The sequence below is a fragment of the Mandrillus leucophaeus genome, unplaced genomic scaffold (assembly GCF_000951045.1).
Source record: "Mandrillus leucophaeus isolate KB7577 unplaced genomic scaffold, Mleu.le_1.0 Scaffold484, whole genome shotgun sequence".
Taxonomy (NCBI): domain Eukaryota; kingdom Metazoa; phylum Chordata; class Mammalia; order Primates; family Cercopithecidae; genus Mandrillus; species Mandrillus leucophaeus.
Window position 1 is genome coordinate 711,763 of NW_012105187.1, and position 25,945 is coordinate 737,707.

A 25,945-nucleotide genomic window follows, 5' to 3' on the forward strand; every position below is an offset into this window, starting at 1 on the left:
AGATGTGTTGATTTTTGAGAAGCCTGCGTGAATATCCAGATAAAAATGGCTTATAAGTAGTTAGAAATATGAATCTGGGGCTTAGAGATTAGGACTAGAGATCCAGATTTAGAAGGTTGTCAACATATGGGCAATAATTTTTAAACTTGGAAATATGACAGAAAATATAGATGGGAAAGAAGGATGGAATCCTGGAAACAGTTAAGGTCCATGCTCTAAGACCCAGGGGCAACATGGCAAAACCCCATCTCTACTAAAAAGTACAAAAAATTAGCAGAGTATGGTGGTGCACGCCTGTAGTACCAGCTTCTCAGGAGGCTGAGGTGAGAGGATCACGTGCGCTCAGGAGGTCAAGGCTGCAGTGAGCAGTAATTGTGCCACTGCACTGTAGCCTGGCCAATGGAGTGTGACCCTGTCTCGAAAAAATAAAATAAATAAATAAGACCCAAGGGAGAAAAAGAATTTTAAGAAAGAGAAACAATTAACAAGTTTAGGAAGCTAGCATCATTGGGTTTTGGATTGGGTGATCCCTTAATCATTGCTGAGTTTTTGTTTTTAGGAAGTGTTAAAACTGTCCAGGTGTGGTGGCTCACGCCTGTCATTCCAGCACTTTGGGAGGCTGAGGCAGGAAGATTGCTTGAGGCTAGGTGTTCAAGACCAGCCTGGGCAACATAGCAAGATTCTGTCTCTATAAATCAAAAAACTTAGCTGGGCGTGGTGGCACACACCTGTGGTCCCAGCTACTTCAGAGGCTGAGGGCAGGGGGATGCGTGAGCCCAAAAGGTTGAGCCCTCAGTGAGCTGTGATCATGTCATTGCATACCAGCCTGAGTTTACAGAGTGGATCTATCTCAATCAATCAATCAATCAATCAGTGGGGGGAGGGTATGAAACTGAAAGATCACAGTGCTTTAAAAAGTAATTTGAAGTTGAGGAAGTAAAATACAGAATGTTCTGTTAAGAAGTTTGGCTATGAGGAAAAGACATGGGCTATAATTTGAGAGTAGGGACAAGATCGATGAAAGAGTATTTTTAGAATGGGGAGATTTAACAATGTTTAGAATTGGAAGCACAGTAAACCATAAAGTCATATCTCATGACCTAACTAGGCAAGAGAAACCTGTAAACATACTAAAGTAGTACATTTAGGGTAGTAATGGAGGTGTCCTTCAGCCTTAGGTGGTCAATTTTCAAATGAATTTTATAAACAGCAAGTGCTATTTCATAACATGAAAAATACGCTTTAAGCGTAAGACTGCAAAACCCTAGAGTAGAATGGAGATTACAGGGAAATATGATGATGTTACTGAGGCCTCTACCTCTCTGATAAAATGTTCCTGCTGGTGCTTGTATCAGGGGCACCACTGGATTGGATGAACCATTGGTCTAATGCAATATAAGGTTTCCTCTGGTTTCTTATAGAAATGGAAAAGCATTGGGCTTTGGAGTAATTGTATACTTGTAAGAAGTAGCCCTGAGTATTAGAACTTTACTTGAGAGTTTTTGTTTTTTGTTTTTTGGGGGTTTTTTGGCTGTTTTACAGAGGACAGAAATTATATAACCTGAGTATTACCTGTTGACAGGTGCTTTCCCGTCTGTCTTATCCTTGAATTCTGTAGTTAGTACCTGCTTTTGTAGCAAAAGAATGAAAACACTGCTTAATGGCTATAGATGTAAACTCTTTTTTCCCCCACACTCTTGCTCATATCTTTTCTCACTTCAAATGATTGTCTAATACTTTTCATTTTTCACTTAGGTGGGGACTATAAAATTCAGCAAATCTAAGGGTATGTGTGTGTGTTTTAAAAAATGTAAAAGTTTGGGCTGGGCATAGTGGCTCACGCCTGTAATCCCAGCACTTTGGGAGGCCGAAGTAGGCTGATAACCTAATGTCAGGAGTTCGAGACCAGCCTGGCCAACATGGTGAAACCCCATCTCTACTTAAAAAAAAAAAAAAAAAAATTAGCCGGGCATGGTGGCACGTGCCTGTAATCCCAGCTACTCAAGAGGCTGAGACAGGAGAATTGCTTGAACCCAGGAGACGGAGGTTGCAGTAGCCAAGATCACACCACTGCACTCCAGCCTGGGAGACGGAGTGAGACTCCATCTCAATAAATAAATAAATAAATGAACAAATTAATAAATAAAATAAAAGTTTGCTATACCACTACTCCAGTATCAGTACCACATGATTTTTCTAAATGCTGTTTTCTAATTCTCTTCTCCAGGGGATAGACGTGGATATCTTGTTTAGTGTATCAGAGCCCAGTTAAGCTAATGGCTGATTTTCTCTGGAAGTTGGGGTCTAGTTACTTTTTAGTGTTACTGAGGTTACACAAGGTGTGGAAAACAAGCCAGTTTGGTGATTTTCTTCTCCTCACCATACACAGGTGCTGGATATTTGGATGATGTCACCCTGGCAAGTGCTCGTCCTGGGCCTGGAGTCCCTGCAACTTGGGTGGAGTCCTGCACCTGTCCTGTGGGATATGGAGGGCAGTTTTGTGAGATGTGCCTTTCAGGTTACAGAAGAGAAACTCCTAGTCTCGGACCATACAGTCCATGTGTGCTTTGCACCTGCAATGGACACAGCGAGAGCTGTGATCCTGAGACAGGTGAGATGATCTTTGGCAGCTCTTAGACCTAACTTCTCTTTAGCAGTTGGGTAGAAAGTGCTCATTGTCTTATATACTTGTACACTTGCCTGTTTTCTCACACCTGCCCTCCGAATAGGTGTTTGTAACTGCAGAGACAATACGGCTGGCCCGCACTGTGAGAAGTGCAGTGAAGGGTACTATGGAGATTCAACTGCGGGAACCTCCTCTGATTGCCAGCCCTGTCCGTGTCCCGGAGGCTCAAGTTGTGCTGTTGTCCCCAAGACAAAAGAGGTGGTGTGCACCAACTGTCCTACTGGCACCACTGGTAAGTCTGCTTGCTCTATCTGCTTTCAGTGTTCCATTCTGTAAAAAGACCTCGGGGAAAGGGGCTTCGGGGTTGTTTTGGATCTTTGTGTTTGGTTCAGTTTCAGTGGTTATGGTTTTCCTAATAGGAAACTGAGGCTCACTCTCCTTGTTTCCTTCCATCTCTCTTTTGGGTATCCCCTCATTGTCTCCGTCTCTCAACCAAGGGCTTTCATGTCACCTTGATCTACCATCTCCCCTTTAGGTGATCAAATCTCGTCTTTAGGCTTCAAAAGCCTTTCTATATGATAGCTTAAGTTTGTATTTCCAGCCCTGACACCTCTCTTGAGCTACCTACTTGCCATTTCCACTTGGGTGGTGGGCTAGAAGCCTTCCACTTGCCTTTCCACATCCCTGTTCACCTTTCTCCACCCTGATTGAGAACTGCATGCACTGCATCAAATGCCAGGCTCCATCTGCATTCAGACAGCAGGAAGCACATACGGGAGCTCACAGGGAAGGAAGAGGGTGAGGACAGAGTATTTATCCCATGGCTCCTTCTCTATGGGGTTCTCTGGATTGATGACCTCAAATCAAAGTTCTCAGCTCCTGGCAGACCTTGTCCAAACAGCTCTTTTCACCTTTAGGTTCTGCTAGCTGTTCCACCTACCACCTGAGGCCCAGGGTATGGAGCCTGTCTCAAGTGCTACACTCTCCTCGCAGTTTCCCTACACTCCGTGCTGATTTGATTGTATCAGCCATTTTCTGCTGTGATCTTGATTCACATAGCCTAAGGAATTCAAATGTAAACAAATCCAAGTTAAATATTTGATTTCCTCCCTTTTCTTCAACCCTTTGTTTCTCCTCCAATCTTGTTCATCTTAGTAAATATGCTGCCATTAGCCTAGTTGCTCAAGCTGAAACCTCAGGGCTTATACTTGATTCATATTCCTTTCAAGTCCTAGAAACAGTCAGCAAATCTTACTGATTTTATCTCAGATCTGACCACTTTTCACCACTTCCACTGTCACTACCCTGGTTCAAACCTATTATCTCTCACCTGGGATTGCCTAATTGTTCTCCCTGCTTCACCTGCTCCCCTACAGTGGATCCAGTCTCCACATGGAAGCCAAAATGGTCCTTTAAAAATGTACCTCACATTACACCACTTTTAAACCCTCCAGTAGCTTCTTAATACACTAAAACCAAATCCCTTACTTACTCTGACCTCCATGCTCCTACATGGGTTTGAACTGCTTCCATGGCTTATCTTGTTTTGTCTGAAACTTTCTTCCCTTGGATAATATCCTGGCTGGTCTCTTCTCTGTCTTTCCATTGCTATCCCAACGTCATCTTCTTACAGAATGTTTCCCTACCCACCAGTATAAAGTAGCCCTCACCTTCACCCCATCATGTTGCTCTATTTTGTTTAAATTTTTTATGCGTATCCCTATCTGAAGTAATCTTGTTTATCTGTGTGTCTATGTATTGGTCTTCACCAACCGCTGCATAAGCTTCATGAGAGCAGAGGCCTTATCCACCTTGTTCACATCATCCTAATGACCTAGAACAGTGCTGGCTGTTATGTAGTAGAGCTCAGAAAATACTTGTTGAATGAATTAATAAACCTCGGATTCACCAGAAATTTTAGGCTAATTCAGGCCCTACTGATTACAAAGATATCATGAGCCCAACTTGAACTAATCATGGTAGGTAAGTGGAAAAGGAAGGATGAGGAGTGGTGAATTTAGGACAGTGGAAAGAGCCCTGGATGCTAGCTCTCCTTCTCTACCTGTCAGTTCTTTGGTTGCAGGCGAAGTACTTATCCTGTCTCTTCCTTGAGCTATAGTATTTAACACAAGCAGGCAGCAACTGATGATTTCTAAGTTCTCTTCTAACATACCCTGATTTTGTACCAATTGATACTGATGAACAAGGATTAGCACATGCCTGTTGCATTTTAAGAGAATGGTTCTGCTCACCCTGTTGTGTGGGAAACCTATGGTGTCAAGAGTGGCACTTCACCTCTTTTAATATCATCTGCCAAAACAACATATACGAATGTACTATCCTTTGAGACTGGAGAGGTTTATAAACCTTGGGCTTAACTCATTTACAGAGCACTTTTAATAGATGATTTGGGTTGATTGTCACAACAGTTGAAGTGAAGTAGGCAGACCAGGTGCTTCCTTTCTAGTGAGGAAATAGAGATGTGCTCAAGGTCACTCTGGTGATCTGGCCCCATGCCAGGGCTGCAGCCCAGGTCCTTTGCCCTTTGTTGCACCATGTCTTCTCTCATGTGATGATTACTCTGGACTACCTGTAGCCAGTGGTAATCTAGCACCAAAAACGTCTAAGGCTTTTCTTTCTCATAACATCAGATTGTCTCATCCCCAGGTAAGAGATGTGAGCTCTGTGATGATGGCTACTTTGGAGACCCCCTAGGTAGAAACGGCCCTGTGAGACTTTGCCGCCTGTGCCAGTGCAATGACAACATTGATCCCAACGCAGTTGGAAATTGCAATCGCTTGACAGGAGAATGCCTGAAGTGCATCTATAATACTGCTGGCTTCTATTGTGACCGGTGCAAAGACGGATTTTTTGGAAATCCCCTGGCTCCCAATCCAGCAGACAAATGCAAAGGTAATCAGCCTTTAACCAGATTCTGTCACAGTTAAATGTCCCTTTATTGTGAGAATTCTTATGTGTCTCTTAAAATACGTATAGTTGTTTAGTCCAATAGAAGTACATTGTGAAGTGCTTTTGTCATTTAGAATTTTCTAGTCACCACATTAAAAAAGTATAAAAAGGACAGTCATGGCGTCTGACACCTGTGGTCCCGTAAAAAGAAACAGGCGAAATGAATACTAATATATTTTATTTAATATATCTAACATATTATTTCTTATTGTAATCAACAAAAATTATTAATGAAATATATATTCTTTCTCATGCTAAACCTTGAAAATCCATTGCGTATCTCACATTTATAGCACATCCCAATTCAGACCAGCCAGCCACATTTAAAGTGCTCAGTAGCCACATGTGACCAGCAGCTACCAACCTGGCAACACAAGTCTAAAGAATCTCTTTGGATTGTTTATATTTCAGTATTTCTCTCAGGTGATTTGTGTCTTTTGCCGTCTCTGTCTTCCTGCCTTAGCCTGCAGTTGCAATCCGTATGGGACAGTGAAGCAGCAGAGCAACTGTAACCCCGTGACGGGGCAATGTGAATGTTTGCCTCATGTGACTGGCCGGGACTGCGGTGCTTGCGACCCTGGATACTACAACCTGCAGAGTGGGCAGGGCTGTGAGAGGTGAGACATAGGTGCCTTTGGTGGAAGTAATCTTTGCTTTTTCTGTTATAAAAAATGAATTTTTATAAGTTACGTTTAATAGTTGACTGTTCAGAAATTCCTGGAGTGCCTAATGTAGGCAAGGCATCCTTCAGGGGCAATGCTGGAGAATTGTAATAAAGCTATTGAAAGAAAGGAGTGAAGCACAGTGGCCCCAGCTGTGCCAGAATCACCTGAACAACCTTTTAAAAGTACAAATTGCCAGGTCCTTTCTGAGGCACTTAGAATCAGACTCTCCAGGGTTGCAGCCTGGGAACTTCTGTTTTCAGAGTTGTTACTTAGTGTCCATACAGTCCCAGGTTGGAGAACACTGGTAACAGTTAAGTTAGGAAAAGAAGTTCTGAATACCACTCATGAAAATGACTTGAACCTTAGGGGCTTAATAACCCTTAACATTCCATCTTAGTAACGCTTACCATTCAGTTTTCTGATACAAGATCAGTGCTATACTTAAAAAAAAAAAAAAAAGGTTTTGCTTAAAGTCTTTTTTGTTTTGCCTGAGAAATGTCCTGTGTTCATTTTCAGGTGTGACTGCCATGCCTTGGGCTCCACCAATGGGCAGTGTGACATCCGCACCGGCCAGTGTGAGTGCCAGCCTGGCATCACCGGCCAGCACTGTGAGCGCTGTGAAGTCAACCACTTTGGGTTTGGACCTGAAGGCTGCAAACGTAAGGGGTGTTGGTGGCATACAACTCTAAGTCTCCCCTAATTCCAGTTAGTGTCTTAAGGCCAGAAAAGACTTTGACACCCTCCGTCTAGCCACTTGGCTCATAGTCAGGGCTGTACCTAAGTCATCGTAGATGCTTTATTTGATGAATATTATCCATTTCTAAAACTCTGCAGATCAGAGCCTTCTCTGGTTTCTTTGTATGTTTTCTTTTATAACATTTCTGATTCTTCCTTTTTCCAATCTTTTATTTTTTCCAAAGAAGTCTTCCCTTGATTACTGAGCTTTCCCACTGTGGTTAACGAAACTTCTTTATTGATTGCATTCTTAGTGCAGATAATGAAATAGTGGAGGATTCTGTTCACAATGTGTTTGTTGACTTACTGGCTGTAGTTGCTTCCCACCCTTGGGGCCCTTTTGGTGTGATTACGTATAAACATCTGCTTCTCTTTGGCATAAACACTTGCCTGGAATTGGGCCTCAGAACAGATTGGCTTTTGCTTTCTGAATTCCTTCATTTCTCCTGTGGAATGTAGCATAAGTAATTGACTCAGTTCAGAGAACACAGTGAATAAACAAACTATAAGATAATGCAAAAGAAGCATTAGCATTGGGGTTTTCTAGTTCCTTAGAGAAATATTAAACAGTGGAGAATTGAAGGTAGAGATGAATTCTTGAAGTGCATGAAAAGAGCACTGAGACTTTCATAACTTCTCTAATTACTAAGTAACCTGAAGTGTGTCCCAAAGGTTGCACGTTTTCCTTTAAAGCTCATTTTGACTTTAAAAACTGTCCGTTTTCTCTGCTAAACAGACTTAGCCATTTAATATCTCATAAATAGTCCTGTTTTTCAGAAAATTATAACAATAGTACAGTCAGCTTATTGTTGCCAGCCTGAATTAAGAGATATACTCTTTCTTCTTTTGCTAATTATGTATTATTTTCTCCTTATTCTGCAGCCTGTGACTGTCATCCTGAGGGGTCTCTTTCACTTCAGTGCAAAGACGATGGTCGCTGTGAATGCAGAGAAGGCTTTGTGGGAAATCGCTGTGACCAGTGTGAAGAAAACTATTTCTACAATCGGTCTTGGCCTGGCTGCCAGGAATGTCCAGCTTGTTACCGTTTGGTAAAGGATAAGGTAAGCTGTCAATAGTGCATTCATTTATTCTTCCAGCAGACATTGAGTGGAAACTTACTGTGCACTAATCTTTATAGAAAAAGTGATGAAAAAGATAGATGTGGTCCCTATTCTTAAAGACTTATGTTCCAGTTGGGAGGCAAATAATAAAAAATAAATAAATAAACAAAACAAACACTGAGATAAGTGCCAGGAAGAATACAAAAGGAGAATAACTGGGGGAAGCTACTTTATATAAGGCCTGTCTACAGAATTCATCTAAGGTGAGATCTTATGGATACGAAGGAATGAGCCAAGTGAAAAGTAATGGTAGGTTTGTTCCAGGCAGAAGGAACCTGGTATTCAGAGGCCTGGGAGCTGGAGAGTGGCTGGAGCCTGCTGAGTGCGGAGAGTGTGGTCTGTGATAAGACTGGAGAGGTTGGTAGGGACAGATTATATGGGACCATGATGACCATAGTAAGGAGTTTAGATTTGATCCCAAATCCAATAAGAATGCATTGAAGAAACTCTTAAAATCTAGGAAATCCAGATTATATTTTAAGAGGAGCGCTTTTGACTGCTGTGTGAACAATGATGGTTAGGAATGGGGCTTAATGGGAAGCCTCAATTGGATTGGATAAATATGCGTGTTTGGGGACAGGATAGGGAAAGAGAAGAATAAGGATGTGTCTTGAGTTTTTTGCTTAAGGTAGCTGGAGGCCTTATTTACTGAGGTGGAGAATTCATCAGGGAGAATAGAGGTAAGAGGTATAATTTTGGATGTTAAGTTTGAGATACCTATCAGAGAGCTGAGTGGAGATGTCACGAAGGTAATCTGACACTCAAGGGAGAGGTCAGAGCTGAAGAATCATCAGCATGCAGTCTTTAAAGTCAAAGGAATGACTCTGAAGGTTTTCTTTTGAAGCTAGAAAAATAAAGAAAAACTAGCCATGTCTTCTCTTCAGAAGTAGACATCCATGGAGTGGATAGAACTACATATTCATGGAGTGCCCATGATTCCTGCAGGAAGTGTGATTGAGTTCTTCAGGAATACTTGTGTGTCCTACCTTTCCCTTTTCTTTCTTCCGTGTGTTTAGGTTGCTGATCATCGAGTGAAGCTCCAGGAATTAGAGAGTCTCATAGCAAACCTTGGAACTGGGGATGAGATGGTGACGGATCAAGCCTTCGAGGATAGACTAAAGGAAGCAGAGAGGGAAGTTATGGACCTCCTTCGTGAGGCCCAGGATGTCAAAGGTATGCATGATTGAACAGTGCGTGACTTCAGTGAGGTGGACCAATCTTTAGATGTGGCTCCTAAAGCAAGGTTAATTAGTATGGTTTTATAAAATTCTTTCTCAATATTTAAACTACTTGTAGATTATAAATTATTTCATTTTTTAAACACTAATTCAAAAACAACCTGACAAACTTACTGCTTTAAGATATAGTAACTAGGGTGATTTTCCAACAGATAAAAAACTATTTGATGTTGAAATTTCAAGCATTGTTTGAATCTGTTCTATTACAGGGTGTCTTAAAATAGTTTTAAAAATCATGAAAGGCATGTGTTTTCATAAGCTGCTTTTTTTTTTTTTTTGAGCCAGAGTGACTGTCACCAAGGCTGGAGTGCAGTGGCCTGATCTTGGCTCACTGCAACCTCCGCCTCCTGGGTTCAAGTGGTTCTCCTGCCTCAGCCTCCCAAGTATCTGGGACTACAGGCACATGCCCACCGTGCCTGGGTAATTTTTTGTATTTTGAGTAGAGATGGCGGTTCACCGTGTTAGCCAGGATGGTCTTGATCTCCTGACCTCGTGATTTGCCCACCTCGGCCTCCCAAAGTGCTGGGATTACAGGCATGAGCCACTGTGCCCAGCCAAAAAATTTTTACATTATCAAATAATTGAGTAACCCTCCAAGCAGGACCACCATACACAGTTAGGCAAGAGTTTATAGAATATCACCTCTGTACATGCATTTGGTAGCCCTGCTTCAGTTTAGTTTTTTCCAAACCTGTATTCATCTTTGTTAGTCTTACCTTTGACTTCTCATCTTTTTTTATTTTTTATTTTATTTTTTACATTCCTTAGAAAATTTGGACCCCAACACTGAGCATGATGCTGAAATATGAATTGGTCAATTTACTTAATGGTTTTTATATATTAATAAAACCTCATGATACATGAAAGTCTTAATAATAACAGGGTTATATTTTATCTTTTGATTTGGTAGGACCTGAGTATGAGATTTAAGTTGAATGAGCATATTAATAAAGAATAATTTTAAGAACTATTCAAAAACAGAGATCAGTTTGAAAGAAATTACACTGATATGCTGGGGCATGGGGGTGGCAGAAGAGTCTATTTAGTTTAAAATGCAAAATGAGTTTAATTTGTCATACTTCAACATATGTTTTAAACCTAGTTTTTTTCTGGGTTTTGAAAAATGTTTGGCTTTTAGGGCTGGCAGCATTTTTAACAACGTTGTATATTTATGACTAAATTGCACGTGCTGGTATTAAAGTCAGTCATTCTTGCCTTCATCAAACATTCCTTGGGTGTCTTCTCTTTGCCATCCACTGCATAAGACCAGCGATATAGTGATGAGTAAGAAAGAGTTCATAGTCAAGTGGGCAGATGGGCACACGGTTGGAGAAGTGTGATGAGTATACAGAGAAGGACCTACTGGGCATGGTAAAGGCTGTCCAGCTATGCCAGGGGCTTTGCAGAAACCTGGCAGAAAGCTGCTATGTTTGAAGAGTAAAGATACATAGGGCCTCAGATTTCATGTGAGATGATACGATCCTCTTCAGATAATTTACAGACTTTCTTCTGCAAACCATTTTAGATGTTGACCAGAATTTGATGGATCGCCTACAGAGAGTGAATAACAGTCTGTCCAGCCAAATTAGCCGTTTACAAAATATCCGGAATACCATTGAAGAGACTGGAAACTTGGCTGAACAAGCACGTGCCCATGTAGAGAACACAGAGAGGTTGATTGAAATCGCGTCCAGAGAACTTGAAAAAGCAAAAGTCGCTGCTGCCAATGTGGTAAGTGATTGCAAACGTCTGAGGTGGGGATGGGGGAGGCCCTTGGGATTTGTAGCAAGTCTGTTACTGGCAGTGGAGTGCTTCTTCAACTAAATTGACTCCATGCATCTTTCTATTTGTCCCTAATTATGGAGCAAGAAAGCCACATTGCTCATAGTTGGCATGAAACAGTTACTACAAACTGGATAAAAACCAAGGGACATCTGGGTTATTTCTCTAGCTTTGTTCCTTCTATGGTACTAGGCAGTTTAATTTTCCTTTATCCTTTACTGAAAATAGAAAGAATCTGCAATCGAGGGTGGTGATATTAAATAAAGATCCCTGAAAATAAGAAGAGGCATTCTTGGGGCCAGGCGCGGTGGCTCACGCCTGTAATCCCAGCACTTTGGGAGGCCGAGGCGGGTAGATCACCTGAGGTCGAGAGTTCGAGACCAGCTTGACCAACATGGAGAAACCCCATCTCTACTAAAAGTACAAAATTAGCTGGTCATGGTAGCACATGCCTGTAATCCCAGCTACTTGGAAGGCTGAGGCAGGAGAACCACTTGAACCCGGGAGGCAGAGGTTGCGGTCAACTGAGATTGTACCATTGCACTTCTGCCTCGGCAACGAGAGTAAAACTCCATCTCAAAAAAAAAAAAAAAAAAGGAAGAGGCGTTCTTTTTGCTCTCTAACAAAAATTTAGTTTTGATTCTTGCTTTATTAAATTGAAATAATTCAGTCTTTTGAGAATAAGTGCTTTATTTCCTGTGCAGTCAGTCACTCAGCCAGAATCTACAGGGGACCCAAACAACATGACTCTTTTGGCGGAAGAGGCTCGAAAGCTTGCTGAACGGTAACTTCTGGACCTCTGTTTAATGGTTAAGTTGTGGCTTCCGTTATGGGGTGTGTGTGTGTGTTGTCTTATTCCATAACCCATAAACGCTTTCCACATAACCCACTTCTGCAAGGTTTGCTCTCTTTTCTAAGATGTTATCGGCTGTGTATACTCTTTTCTTCCTTTTAGTTTTACATTAGAATATTCACACTTTGAATATTAGAATACAGTGGCTTGAAGACAGTTCATATTTATATATCTCAAAACCATAACATTTTTAGATTTTTAACTTATTTAAGACTGTAGTAACTGAGTGAAACTAGCAGATTGTTGTTAATAAAGATTAGGCGTGGGATTTGTTTGATTAGATAAATGATGTCTTGCTGGCATACACAGTTTTATATATACATTACTCTCAATTAAATTTAAAAATAGTTTTTCTGAAGAATTATAATTATAAACATTTTCTCTTATAAATTTATACCAATAATTTTTTGGAAAATATTCTCATCTCAGTTTTAGAAGGCTATTCATAAATTCAGCCCCACTGAAATGATCGCAAAATTCCAAATGAATGAGGTTTTCCAATATTTGTAGAATTCTTGCCCATGTTAGTATATGTACATATAATAAAGTAGTCTGGGCGCAGTGGCTCATGCCTGTAATCCCAGCACTTTGGGAGGCCGAGGCAGGTGAATCACCTAAGGTCAGGAGTTCGAGACCAGCCTGGCCAACATGGCGAATCCCATTTCTACTAAAGACACATTAGCTGGGCATGGTGGCGTACGCATGTAATACCAGCTACTCAAGAGGCTGAGGCAGGAGAATTGCTTGAACTGGGAGGCGGAGGTTGCAATAAGCCAAGATTGCGCCACTGCACTCCAGCCTGAGTGACAGAGCGAGACTCCATTTCAAAAAATAATAATAATAATAATAAAGTAAGCATTACCTAAATTTTACTTATTTCCCTATCAGATGGTTGTTTCATGGCTTATTTTTTGTTTTATCTGTATAGTCATAAACAGGAAGCTGATGACATTGTTCGAGTGGCAAAGACAGCCAATGATACATCAACTGAGGCATACAACCTGCTTTTGAGGACATTGGCAGGAGAAAATCAAACAGCATTTGAGATTGAAGAGCTTAATAGGAAGTGAGTATAATTTAAAAGTGGTTTACACCCCTTCAGATGTTCTGGTAAGTAACACTAATTCAATGAAAAATTAAATGCTGGTGGATTCAGGGCATGCATTCATGCAGTAAGATTTCCTTTGTTAATCATGCTTTTGAAATGGCACAGTAAGTAGAGAAGGGCATGTGGAGCCACAGAGATTTGGTTTAATTCAATTACTGTTATAACTACAGAGAATAGTAACAAGATGAGCCATGATACTTAAAATTCTGCACAAATGAAGAAGAGAAAAAAATATAATAGAGTAAGTAGAGGAAACATAATTGAACTACAAATCTTTAAAGGGTGTCTGAAATAAGAAAATATATGGTAAGCCATACATTATAGAAAAATTTTTCTTTTTCTTTTCTTTTGTTTTTTATTTTTTTATTTTTTATTTTTTGAGACCAAGTCTCGCCCTTGTCCCCCAGGCTGGAGTGCAGTGGCGTGATCTCGGCTCACTGCAACCTCTGCCTCGCGGGTTCAAGTGATTCTCCTGCCTCGGCCTCCGAGGTAGCTGGAATTATAGGCACCTGCCACCATGCCGGGCTAATTTTTGTATTTTTAGTAGAGACAGGGTTTCACCATGTTGGCCAGGCTGGTCTCAAACTCCTGACCTCAGGTGATCCGCCCACCTTGGCCTCTGAAAGTGCTGGGATTACAGGTGTGAGCCACCGCACCCGCCAAGCCATACATTATAAATAGAAATGATATGAAAAATGTAAATATGCAAAATGTTATTAAAATGCAAGCATTTTAATGTAGCATTTCCTTTGAGGTTTTGGGCATATTATCACATGATCATGTTAATCTGGTTAACATTAAGATGCTAAAAGCAGCTAAGTTGTCATTAAATCACATTATTTGTGTCTTAGGTATGAACAAGCGAAGAACATCTCACAGGATCTGGAAAAACAAGCTGCCCGAGTACATGAGGAGGCCAAAAGGGCCGGTGACAAAGCTGTGGAGATCTATGCCAGCGTGGCTCAGCTGAGCCCTTTGGACTCTGAGACACTGGAGGTATGGGGGCAGCCTGTACGCACAGCCCCACCCTGTCTTTCCCCCAAGTCTATGTGAGAGCCGACTGCTCTGCACCTCCCTCTGTCCTCCCACTGACTCGCTGGTAAAGTTGAGTCTATTTCACATACGCTAATAGAACTTACCAAGGTAGCCAGATATGGTGGCTCACGCCTGTAATGCCAACCCTGGGAGGCTGAGGTGGGGTGAGAGGATCGCTTGAGGCCAGGAGTTCAAGACCAGCCTGGTCAACATAGTGAGACCCCATCTCTTAAAAAAACAAAAACAAAAACTTGTCAAGGTAAAGAATCCTGTGATTGTAAACATTAAATAGCAAAGACTACTTTAATGATATGAACAATCACTCCTAAGTCTTTAGTACAAATCCAAATTATAATACATTTGAATTGGTTAAAACAGAGTACATGTAGACATTTACTCCCAGTCTCTGTTTAGTAGAGACCTAGAGAGAAATAAGAGAGAAAGGTTTAATTAAAGGACTGTAGCAGGACGTTGTGGGGCAGGTAAAATATTTTGGAATTGGTAGGATTTTATTTAATATCTGTACTCTAATCATGGATCCTCACTCCAAGCTCTGTATAAATGGTGTATTTTTTGCATTAAGCTTGAGATTTACTAAGTTTCACTTCTTATATCTGAGGTGTTGACTTGATTTTTATCATAAAGGTTTAGGTCTCTTCAGACATGTACAGATTGTCTGATTCTGTACATTTAGAATTAGAAAAGAGGCAGAATTAGTCTATGATGATAAAAATCAGAACAATGGCAGGCACAGTGTTGGAAAGATAGAGTAGAGATCAGGTGGAAAGGGAGAAAAGGGAGCTTCTTGGGTGATGGAAATCTGTATCTTGATTGGGGTGTTGGTTATGCAGAAATACGTTTGTCAAAACTCATCAAACTGTATGTGGATGCTGTGAATTTCAGTGAGTCTGAAATATATCTCATTTAAAAAAAAGAAAGCCCATAAAATCTTGATCTGTTTAGTTCTTTTAAAAATATCAATTGAGTATTAGGAGTTACAGGTTTCCTAAGCCTACCTTTTCATTAGTTTAAATGTTTTATCCAAAGTGTAGTGATCTTACTTGATTTTCACAGAATGAAGCAAATAACATAAAGATGGAAGCTGAGAATCTGGAACGTCTGATTGACCAGAAGTTGAAAGATTATGAGGACCTCAGAGAAGACATGAGAGGGAAGGAACTTGAAGTCAAGAACCTTCTGGAGAAAGGAAAGACTGAACAGCAGGTTGGTTTGATTTGCAGGTCGCTTCATTTCTTGAGGCAACATTTGAACAGTCCAAATGGGTCTGTGGTGATCTTGTCTCTCTGATGCAGACAGCAGACCATAGTGCTGAGAGAGCACCCTAACATATTGTATGCTGGCAAGTCTCAGGGTGGCACCTCTGGAGAGCCTTGTCTGTCCAGGAGACAGAAGGGATTTGCTTTGAGGGTTCATCCTCTCATCTGCCATGTGTTTGCAGACCGCAGACCAACTCCTAGCCCGAGCTGATGCTGCCAAGGCCCTCGCCGAAGAAGCTGCAAAGAAGGGACGTGATACCTTACAAGAAGCTAATGACATTCTCAACAACCTGAAAGGTAGAAAAGGCTGAGATAACAGGGGCAAATGCTTCTACCACTAGAGTGATTTTTTTTTTTAATTACGACTTTTACCATATTTATTACTTCATCCCCAGCTCCCTACTTTTTTTATGCTAAAGCATTTCAAAGAGAAATCCCAGAACTCATGTCATTTTATCCCTGCATACTTCAGTATGGATTTTTTTTTTTTTAAAGATATTTTCTTATTAGGCAAACTCACATAATCAAGATGCCTATTTAGAGAACTTACAGGCCAGGCACGGTGGCTCAAGCCTGTAATCCCAGCACTTTGGGAGGCCGAGATGGGCGGATCACGAGGTCAGGAGATCGAGACCATCCTGGCTAACACGGTGAAACCCCGTCTCTACCAAAAAAAATACAAAAAAAACTAGCCAGGCGAGGTGGCGGGTGCCTGTAGTCCCAGCTACTCGGGAGGCTGAGACAGGAGAATGGCGTAAACCCAGGAGGCAGAGCTTGCAGTGAACTGAGATCCAGCCACTGCACTCCAGCCTGGGTGACAGAGTGAGACTCCATCTCAAAAAAAATAAAAAAAGAGAACTTACATAGGTAAATGGAGATTATCTTTCATTTTCTCTGCCAGTGGCATCTGATGCTTTGTTGGTTTTTTTTTTCTTCACCCCAGACAGAAGAGAAATGTGACCAATTCACTGAGCAACTGTGAATTCATGTCTGATAAAATAGTCATAGGTTCTATAAATAGAGAAGCTTTACAGGATGCTTTACAGGATACTAGTTGAATGTATGGGCCAGGCACGGTGGCCTGTAATCCCAACACTTTGGGAGGGAGGATCCCTGGAGGCCAGGAGTTCAAGACCAATTTCTCACTGGGGAATATAGTGAGACCCTATCTCTACAATTTTTTTTTTTTTTAATTAGCCAGGCATGCTGATACACACCCGTAGTCCTAGCTACTTGGGAGGCTGAGGTGGGAGGATCCCTTGAGCCCAGGAGGTCAAGGCTGCAGTAAGCAGTGATTGTGCCACTGCACTCCAGCCAGGGTGACAGAGTGAAACCTTGTCTCTCCAAAAAAAAAAAAAAAAAATAGTATTTCAAAGTATGGGCTCTGGTGTCAGGGGGTCTTGGTTCAAAACCTTGCACCCTGCACCACAGGTCATCTAACTTCTTTAATCCTCAATTTTCTTATAAAAATCATACAGCCTATTTTATGTCAAAGACACAAAACTCTTAACTCAGTACCCGACACACAGTAAACACTAAATAAATTGCCAGCGCTTTTAATAATGGTTGAGGTAGTGGTAATGGGATGCTCAGCACTCTGCATTTTAAAGCACATTGTTCAAGTAAGAATTGTATTTCCAGAAACGGGGAACATTTCTGTAACACTACCTGGAGGACCTTTTCTGTAGAGATGTGTAATTTCTAAAACTTCAGCCCATGCTGTCTTCCATTTTTTACCCTGACTTCCATTGTTCAAAAACAAAATTCAGTTGGAACTCCCTGAAAGGCCCCCTTTTTACTTGTTGGGAGTTTAGCTCAAATGTGTCCTTGAACTCGTTTCAGATTTTGATAGGCGCGTGAACGATAACAAGACGGCCGCAGAGGAGGCACTAAGGAAGATTCCTGCCATCAACCAGACCATCATTGAAGCCAATGAAAAGACCAGGGAAGCCCAGCAGGCCCTGGGCAACGCTGCGGCGGACGCCACAGAGGCCAAGAACAAGGCCCATGAGGCGGAGAGGATCGCGAGCGCTGTCCAAAAGGTGTGCGTTTCCTCTTCTCCAAGAGTCCCTGCCCATACCTTTCTCTAGTCACCTTCCAGTTTCTTTCCAGACCCTCAGAGCCCTTGCAGACTTTTTCCCTGAACTTCAGTAAAATTGTCTTAAACCATATTTGTCTTTTTTTTTTTTTTTCTTTTGACTAGGTGTGAGAGTAGGTATCCACATTGATTGAGGAGGGGAATCAGTAAAAGGGTGCTTTACTCTAAAATTTCTGCTGTGTCTCAGTGTGAGGTCTGGCTTCAGAGGTCTGTAGAGACCATTCCCACAAAGAATCAGACTTTTTCTAAATAAACATTCTTCTTTGACTCAGACAGGTGGTATTTGTATACACTACAGTACTATGTAGTGTGCCTTATCAATACAACTTTCAAGTCCCCCTTTCAAGCATATCGCCATATGTAAGCTACTCCTAGGAGAGACTTCCCATACCTGCCACTGCTAGGATTCATCTTAAAGAATAATGTTTTTTAGTCTGGCTTTCTCTTATTTCAAGGTCAGTCTGTTTTGTTTAAAAGAGAGATTGGAGCAATTTTAGAATTAGGTACCTAAGAATCTCAGAAACCTCTTAGTTTCCTTAGAACAGTTGGCTTTTATAAAATACTCGTATTTTAGGATTGTGGTCTTTTTGTACATTATGATGAACTGCCAAGAAGAAACCAAGCTAGCTTTGAATTTAAATTTTATCTCAGTGAAAGCATCTAATCAATATGATGTTGTAGAAAGTGTATGCCATTAAATGTTTATTATTTGCTCTCTGTGTGACCCCAGCTAAAAATGGCAATAATAGAAAAGAAGTTTCCAGGATTAAAGAAGAGGATACAAGTGAAAGTGCTAGATAAAATACAAAATGTTATCATGTGGGTAGTAATTTTTTTTTTTACTATTATTTATAACCCAAATTGATAATGTAAGTCATGAGATAGTATAAATCAATATATTATTGTTTCTGGACTATATTTTTTAGTCATTTTACAAATTATAAAAGGAATGGGAGCATACTTGAGAAAAAGGAAAGCTTTTTCAAAAAAATTGCAATTTGCTTTTGTGCCTAGAATGCCACCAGCACCAAGGCAGAAGCTGAAAGAACTTTTGCAGAAGTTACAGATCTGGATAATGAGGTGAACAATATGTTGAAGCAACTACAGGAAGCAGAAAAAGAGCTAAAGCGAAAACAAGATGACGCTGACCAGGACATGATGATGGCAGGGATGGTAAGAGGTTTTGGTATATTTGTTCATTGGCAGAAAGTGAACAGTGTTTAATAATAAAGATCCCCCACTTGTTAAGAAGGATCTTTTTTATATTGACTTCTGTTTTTCATCACGTTGTCTCGTCAAGAATTGGGTTAGTAGCTTACATAGAAGACAAAGAATTTGGATCTTCTGCCAGGTATTTTTGTTGCACAATTGTCGTATCCCAAAGTTACTCAGTTAAAAGTAAAACATCGTTTTACACGTTTGACGTTTTAGGACATTAAAAAGTATGTGTTTATATTTTTCAATGGGTAATTCATAAATGTTAATAAAAAAGGAATGCAGCGAAAAGTTAATTTTTCTCCTATTCTTGTTCTCCCAGCACCTTGCTCCTTAGAGACAAAGACAGGTTTCTTGTATATAAGAAATTTTTGAAGATGGCATTGTCCACCACCCAACCAAAACATATGAAACTTACATCTAGTTTAATTTTTCACCTTTTGTGGTAATGTGTATGCAAGGTACCGTTTATAACAAAATTGACTTGTTAATGGATGGCCCAAGGAAGAACTAAGGTCCATTTTTCTGTTCTATGCTATATTTTGCTTTGAAACGACTTTAATGGAGTCACAGTAGGAATATTCTTTTTCCAGTTGGGTGTAGCAATCATGGTAATGACATACATGAACTTGTTTACTTGCTCGCTTTCAGTGGCAAGGAAGAGGCCTTTGTTCACTGCTGCCAAAAAACAGAGTCCCTCAGTGTGGGTCATTTTCACCTTGGGATGGAAAAAAGAAGTACAAAGCCTGTTAATCTCAGTGAAGACTCTAGGGAAGTGATGAAAGAAACTCTCCCTGTGCAAACACCTGATTTTATTATGCTTTTTGTAGGTGGGGGTGGGGGTGGGTGTTGGTTTGGATTATCCTTATTTTCTCTGTCATGGTGTGGCTCAAGTAAAAATTCCCATAAAGGTGTCTGGGTGCAGTGGCTTACTCCTGTAATCCCAGCACTTTGGGAGGCTGAGGTGGGCAGATCTCCTGTGGTCAGGAGTTCGAGACCAGCCTGGCCAACATGGTGGGCATGGTGGTAGGCGCCTGTAATCCCAGCTACATAGGAGGCTGAGGCAGGAGAATCGTTTGAACTTGGGAGGTGGAGGTTGTGATGAGCCAAGATCACTCCACTGCACTCCAGCCTGGGCCACAGAGGAAGACTCCATCTCAAAAAAAAAAAATTAATATAAAGTTAAAAAAATAGATATTTCTCACATATGTTGAGCATATATGGATTTCATTTTTAATATGGTTATAGAAACATTAGATTTAAAACATTGAAAAAAGAAAACAGTGTATTCTTTAGGCGCTTCAAAAAAGGATTTTGGTTTAGGTCAAAGGGTGAAAGAAGATCTTTTATTATTTTTGGTAAATAACTTCTAAGGAAACAAACCACCCTCACATGTACTATCTCATTTGTATTTCTGTCAACTCTGAAAGGCCAACATTTGGCCAGTATTATTTGAGTCTGTAATGTATTTTTTAACCAGAAGAATGAAGGTGTATAGCTTCATTCTTTTGAAAGAGGAGGCTGGAGACCACAGGTTAAATGCAGGGACATCGCTCTTGGCCGGCCCTGGCAGGGTCCTTTCTCCCTCGTTTTATACTCGCAGACAAGTTTGTGGATGCTCAATAAGGACAGCTGCCATTTGGACAGAGATTAATCATTTATTTTTGAATGTTTTTTTGTCTTGTTTTCTTGTTCTTTTTTAAATCTTCACATTGTTTTGATCCCAAAATGTTTGCGTTGTCCTGACCCAAAACTAGGAAAAGCAATTATGTGGTAAGAGGCTCAAAGCCACTCACTTAAATCTCAACTAGGTTTATTTGTGAGAACATCTGTTTTCTGATACTTAGATACTTCCTCTTCCATTGCTGTTTCCTATGACTCATGCACAGTTATTTGTTCAGGTTTCATGGAATTTCCCAAGTGTATTTACCTTTGTTTGGTTTTTAAAATGTAAATTATATTGCCCCAATAAACGAGTATGTGTGTCAGGGGTATTGTGGCTGGGTCATTGCATGTGGAAGGGGAGTTTACAGAAGAGCTTTACTTAACTATGAAAATTTTCAAAGAATAGGACATTTCTAATAAGTCCCTAAGAGTGTCCCAAAGGACATGTTTTGGTTCTGAAACATAGTTATGTAATCATTCTTAAAAAATAACTTCTTTCTGCTTAATAGGTTTTACTATGAATATACCTCCATATATTATTGAGAGAGAACGTGAGAAAAGGAGATAATTTTTGAAATACAAATATAGTGAGTTAGTGAGTGTAGGCATCCTGACTGCCTACTCGTAACTTTGATGAAGTAGAAATAATAACATCCTCAATATGAAGATATGCAGCAGCCCCACCGGGAAAAAAAAGAAAAAAGGCAGGGAGAGATTTCAATTTCCTAAGTTAGAAAAGGGAAGAAAATCCGCAAATTTAAATTTGTTGGGTCATTGGGAAAAAAGATTTAAAGAAGATGAAAACATACAGTCAGGACTTTTTGCCTCATTTTTACCTTACAGGCTTCACAGGCTGCTCAAGAAGCCGAGATCAATGCCAGAAAAGCCAAGAACTCTGTTACTAGCCTCCTCAGCATTATTAATGACCTCTTGGAACAGCTGGGTACGTAGCTATAGAGTCATTTTTGTCAGTCTCTGAATCTTTTGTACTGTTCTTGGGATCTGATACAGTACAGTTGACTCAAAAGCAGATGATACAGGTTTACATGAATCCCTTTTAAGTCATTAATTATTAATATTTCCTTTTGCTCTTGCTTATTTTTGAAAGCCTTATAAAATCAGTGTTTGTCTTGCACAGTAGGGTCTTTAAGAGCTACTTGCTTCTTTACCATACTGACAATTTGTCAGCTTTACAGTGTGACCTGAATCATGACTTTAGGCCGTGTTAATGTGACAAGCACTTACTAGGTGCCTTCTGTGGACCTTGCCCTAAATAGAACATTGTGGTCTGATGAGTTTCGTTTTGTATTTTGAAGATATATTGCCAGCTAGGGTGGTATTTATGGTCCAGTATCATTGTATAACTAAAGAGTGATTTTTCTTAACTCATCTTGCTGGCAGTATCTTTAAGGGATTTAAAGTAAAGAATTTCAATAGTAGAATAAAAGAACACAGGCTGGGTGTGATGGCTCACACTGGTAATCCCAGTACTTTAAGAAGCCATGGAAGGAGGATAGCTTGAGGCCAGGAGTTTGAGACCAGCCTAGGCAATATAGTGGTGGAGATCTCACCTCGTCTCTTCAAAATATTTTAAAAATTAGCTGGGTGTGGTGCTATGCGCCTGTAGTCCTAGATACTCAAGAGACTGAAGCAGGTGCGTCACTTGAGTTTGAGGTGATAGTGAGCTGTTGCGCTCCACCCTGGACAACAGAGCGAAACCCTGTCTCAATTTAAAAAATGAAAAAGAACACTTAAAACTGGTCATGACTTTACTGCCTGGAATTCTCTTCATTTGCTAAGTAAGGACAGTCTGATGAGGGGAAAGCTTTCATGCCAAAAGAGAGAAAAACCTTGATTTTTCAAGGAAATCTATGCATACAGAAACCTTCTTTTAATCCCGTTTGGTAGGGTGATAGGGAGCAGGCTTCATTTTGGGACAGATGCACTTTTGTCACCGGACTCCGTTATAAAGTGTCAGCACTCCAGCCAGGACTCTTTGTAGCAAGGCATTATATTTTAATTTGCTAGCATTTAAAGCCTGGTGCATTTTGTTTTGGTGGGGGGCTACGGGGGTATTTTTTATTGGTCTCAAATGTCAAGAATAAGTTATGTACCAACAGATGGATATAAAATGAAAGTAAGCTAGAAGAGAAAGCTTTTTGTGGAACAGGTAGACTTTTAACATTAGTCTGACTCGGGTTAGTATATTTGCTTTGTTGCCTATAAGCTGTGCAAACTTGGGCAAATTATTTAACATCTGAGAATCACTGATGTAAAATGGTTTTGTGAGACTTTAATCACGTATGCATGAAATGCTGTCCATTGTGTCTGCTTTTGTTTGTTATGGAAACGTTTCATTTCTTTCCAAAGAGCCTCTTTTTCTTGCTAAGCTTAAAGTGAAGACCGACTGAAATTATTTCAGCGTTTTACTCCTGGCCATTTTCCATAGGAAGGCTCCTAATAGTATCTAACTCCTGAAAGCAGAAAGTGAGCTTCTAAAACTAACCCATCTTCCCTGGAATCTCTAAGAGCTGAGGGATTAGGGGTCTTAGAAATTTGTATATCTTTGCTGGCACTAAAATGACACATAGCTTACATGTATACACCTGGAAAAGGTATTAAATGTTATCAGATGACCCTCAAAACCACAAGTGAAGCTTAAGGTCTAGAACATGGTAGCTGTGCATTTAGGAAACATTCTGCAAAAGACATTGTCTCAGAAAAAAACACCCAGCTTGATATTAATTATATGCTCAGACCTATCCCTGCTGGGTTAGGTCAGCGTTTGTACTTGGTTTGCATATTCTATACCATTGTGTGACATCAACAATCTGCAAGTTACATTTGCAGGGCTGCCTGTGCAGAGTGGCAGCTGCTGGGCCTAGAGACTAGTGGAGGTACTTGTGAAGGGATCATTCTTCCTGAAGGTGTGTGTTCTCTTCTGTGTACTTTCTGACCTCCAGGGCAGCTTGACACAGTGGACCTGAATAAGCTAAATGAGATTGAAGGCACCCTAAACAAAGCCAAAGATGAAATGAAGGTCAGCGATCTTGATAGGAAAGTGTCTGACCTGGAGAATGAAGCCAAGAAGCAGGAGGCTGCCATCATGGACTATAATCGAGATATCGAGGAGATCATGAAGGACATTCGCAATCTGGAAGACATCAGGAAGACTTTACCATCTGGCTGCTTCAACACCCCGTCCATTGAAAAGCCCTAGCGTCATTAGGGCTGGAAGGCAGCATCCCTCTGACAGGGGAGCAGTTGTGAGGCCACAGAGTGCCTTAACACAAAGATTACATTTTTCAGACCCCACTCCTCTGCTGCTGTCCATCACTGTCCTTTTGAACCAGGAAAAGTCACAAAGTTTAAAGAGAAGCAAATTAAACATCCTGAATCGGGAACAAAGGGTTTTATCTAATAAAATCTCTCTTCCACTCACGTTGCTACCTTACCCACACTTTCCCTTCTGATTTGCGTGAGGACGTGGCATCCTACATTACTGTACAGTGGCATAAGCACATCGTGTGAGCCCGTGTATGCTGGGGCAGAGCAAGTAGCCCTCCCCTGTCTCATCGATACCAGCAGAACCTCCTCAGTCTCAGTACTCATTTCTATGAAGGAAAAGTTTGGCTACTAACAGTAGCATTGTGATGGCCAGTATATCCAGTCCATGGATAAAGAAAATGCATCTGCATCTCCTGCCCCTCTTCCTTCTAAGCAAAAGGAAATAAACATCCTGTGCCAAAGGTATTGGTCATTTAGAATGTCGGTAGCCATCCATCAGTGCTTTTAGCTATTTTGAGTGTAGGACACTGAGCCATCCATGGGTCAGGATGCAATTATTTATAAAAGTCTCCAGGTGAACATGGCTGAAGAAGATTTTTCTAGTATATTAATAATTGACTAGGAAGATGAACTTTTTTCAGATCTTTGGGCAGCTGATAATTTAAATCTGGATGGGCAGCTTGCACTCACCAATAGACCAAAAGACATCTTTTAATATACTTATAAACGGAACTTACACAGAAGAAATAGGGATATGATAACCACTAAAGTTTTGTTTTCAAAATCAAACTAATTCTTACAGCTTTTTTATTAGTTAGTCTTGGAACTAGTGTTAAGTATCTGGCAGAGAACAGTTAATCCCTAAGGTCTTGACAAAGCAGAAGAAAAACAAGCCGCCTCGTCCTAGTCTTTTCTGGCAAAGGGATAAAACTTAGATGGCAGCTTGTACTGTCAGAATCCCGTGTGTCCATTTGTTCTTCTGTTGGAGAGAGATGAGACATTTGACCCTTAGCTCCAGTTTTCTTCTGATGTTTCCATCTTCCAGAATCCCTCAAAAACATTGTTTGCCAAATCCTGGTGGCAAATACTTGCACTCAGTATTTCACACAGCTGCCAATGCTATTGAGTTCCTGCACTTTGTGATTTAAATCCACTCTAAACCTTCCCTCTAAGTGTAGAGGGAAGACCCTTACGTGGAGTTTCCTAGTGGGCTTCTCAACTTTTGATCCTCAGCTCTGTGGTTTTAAGACCACAGTGTGACAATTCCCTGCCACACACCCCCTTCCTCCTACCAACCCGCCTTTGAGATTCATATATAGCCTTTAACACTATGCAACTTTGTACTTTGCGTAGCAGGGGCGGGGTGGGGGGAAAGAAACTATTATCTGACACACTGGTGCTATTAATTATTTCAAATTTATATTTTTGTGTGAATGTTTTGTGTTTTGTTTATCATGATTATAGAATAAGGAATTTATGTAAATATACTTGGTCCTATTTCTAGAATGGCACTCTCTGTTCACTTTGCTCAATTTTTCCTCTTCACTGGCACAGTGTATCTGAATACCTCCTTCCCTTCCATCTAGAATTCTTTGGATTGTACTTGTTCCCACTACTTTGCTCTCTGCCTTGTGTTTGCAGCATCTCCATTCTCTAAAATTAACATCATTGCTTTCCTCCACACCCAGCCACTGTAAAGAGGTAACTTGGGTCCTCTTCCATTGCAGTCCTGATGATCCTAACCTGCAGCACGATGGTTTTACAATGTTCCAGAGCAGGAATGCCAGGTTGACAAGCTATGGTAGGATTAGGAAAGTTTGCTGAAGAGGATCTTTGACGCCATAGTGGGACTAGCCAGGAATGAGGGAGAAATGCCCTTTCTGGCAATTATTGGAGCTGGATGGGTCAATTTTATAAGAGAGTGCATTTTGAGCACTTTTAGGGCATCAGGAACAATGCTACTGATGGGTAGACTGGGAGAGGTGGTGTAACTTAGTTCTTGATGATCCCACTTCCTGTTTCCATCTGCGTGGGATATACCAGAGTTTACCACAAGTGTTTTGACCTGATACACTCCTGAGCTTTCACTCTGCTGCTTCTCCCAGGCCTCTTTTACAACGGCAGGAGATGTGGCATGCTCTTGCGAAGTTTTCACATCATTTCCTGGCTAGTTCATGTCAGTAAGTGGGTACATCCTAACATATATATTTGGTCAAGTTTGCAGAAAAGGACTGAAGATTGACTGCCAAGCTAGTTTGGGTGAAGTTCA

General features: G+C 40.8%; 1 protein-coding gene across 1 annotated transcript in view; it reads left to right on the forward strand.

Annotated features, from left to right (window-relative positions):
- LAMC1 (laminin, gamma 1 (formerly LAMB2)) overlaps window positions 1-25,945 on the forward strand; it is a 132,706-nt gene that overhangs the window by 100,217 nt on the left and 6,544 nt on the right. The window contains exons 12-28 of the mRNA XM_011995332.1: window positions 2,390-2,611; window positions 2,730-2,918; window positions 5,294-5,539; window positions 6,060-6,213; window positions 6,778-6,920; window positions 7,879-8,057; window positions 9,134-9,290; window positions 10,881-11,086; window positions 11,842-11,921; window positions 12,919-13,056; window positions 13,950-14,094; window positions 15,208-15,357; window positions 15,593-15,707; window positions 17,253-17,452; window positions 18,523-18,681; window positions 21,232-21,331; window positions 23,352-25,834. Coding sequence (XP_011850722.1) covers window positions 2,390-2,611; window positions 2,730-2,918; window positions 5,294-5,539; window positions 6,060-6,213; window positions 6,778-6,920; window positions 7,879-8,057; window positions 9,134-9,290; window positions 10,881-11,086; window positions 11,842-11,921; window positions 12,919-13,056; window positions 13,950-14,094; window positions 15,208-15,357; window positions 15,593-15,707; window positions 17,253-17,452; window positions 18,523-18,681; window positions 21,232-21,331; window positions 23,352-23,608 — 2,840 coding nt within the window. The 3' untranslated portion in view covers window positions 23,609-25,834. The remainder of the gene's footprint in view (window positions 1-2,389; window positions 2,612-2,729; window positions 2,919-5,293; window positions 5,540-6,059; window positions 6,214-6,777; window positions 6,921-7,878; window positions 8,058-9,133; window positions 9,291-10,880; window positions 11,087-11,841; window positions 11,922-12,918; window positions 13,057-13,949; window positions 14,095-15,207; window positions 15,358-15,592; window positions 15,708-17,252; window positions 17,453-18,522; window positions 18,682-21,231; window positions 21,332-23,351; window positions 25,835-25,945) is intronic.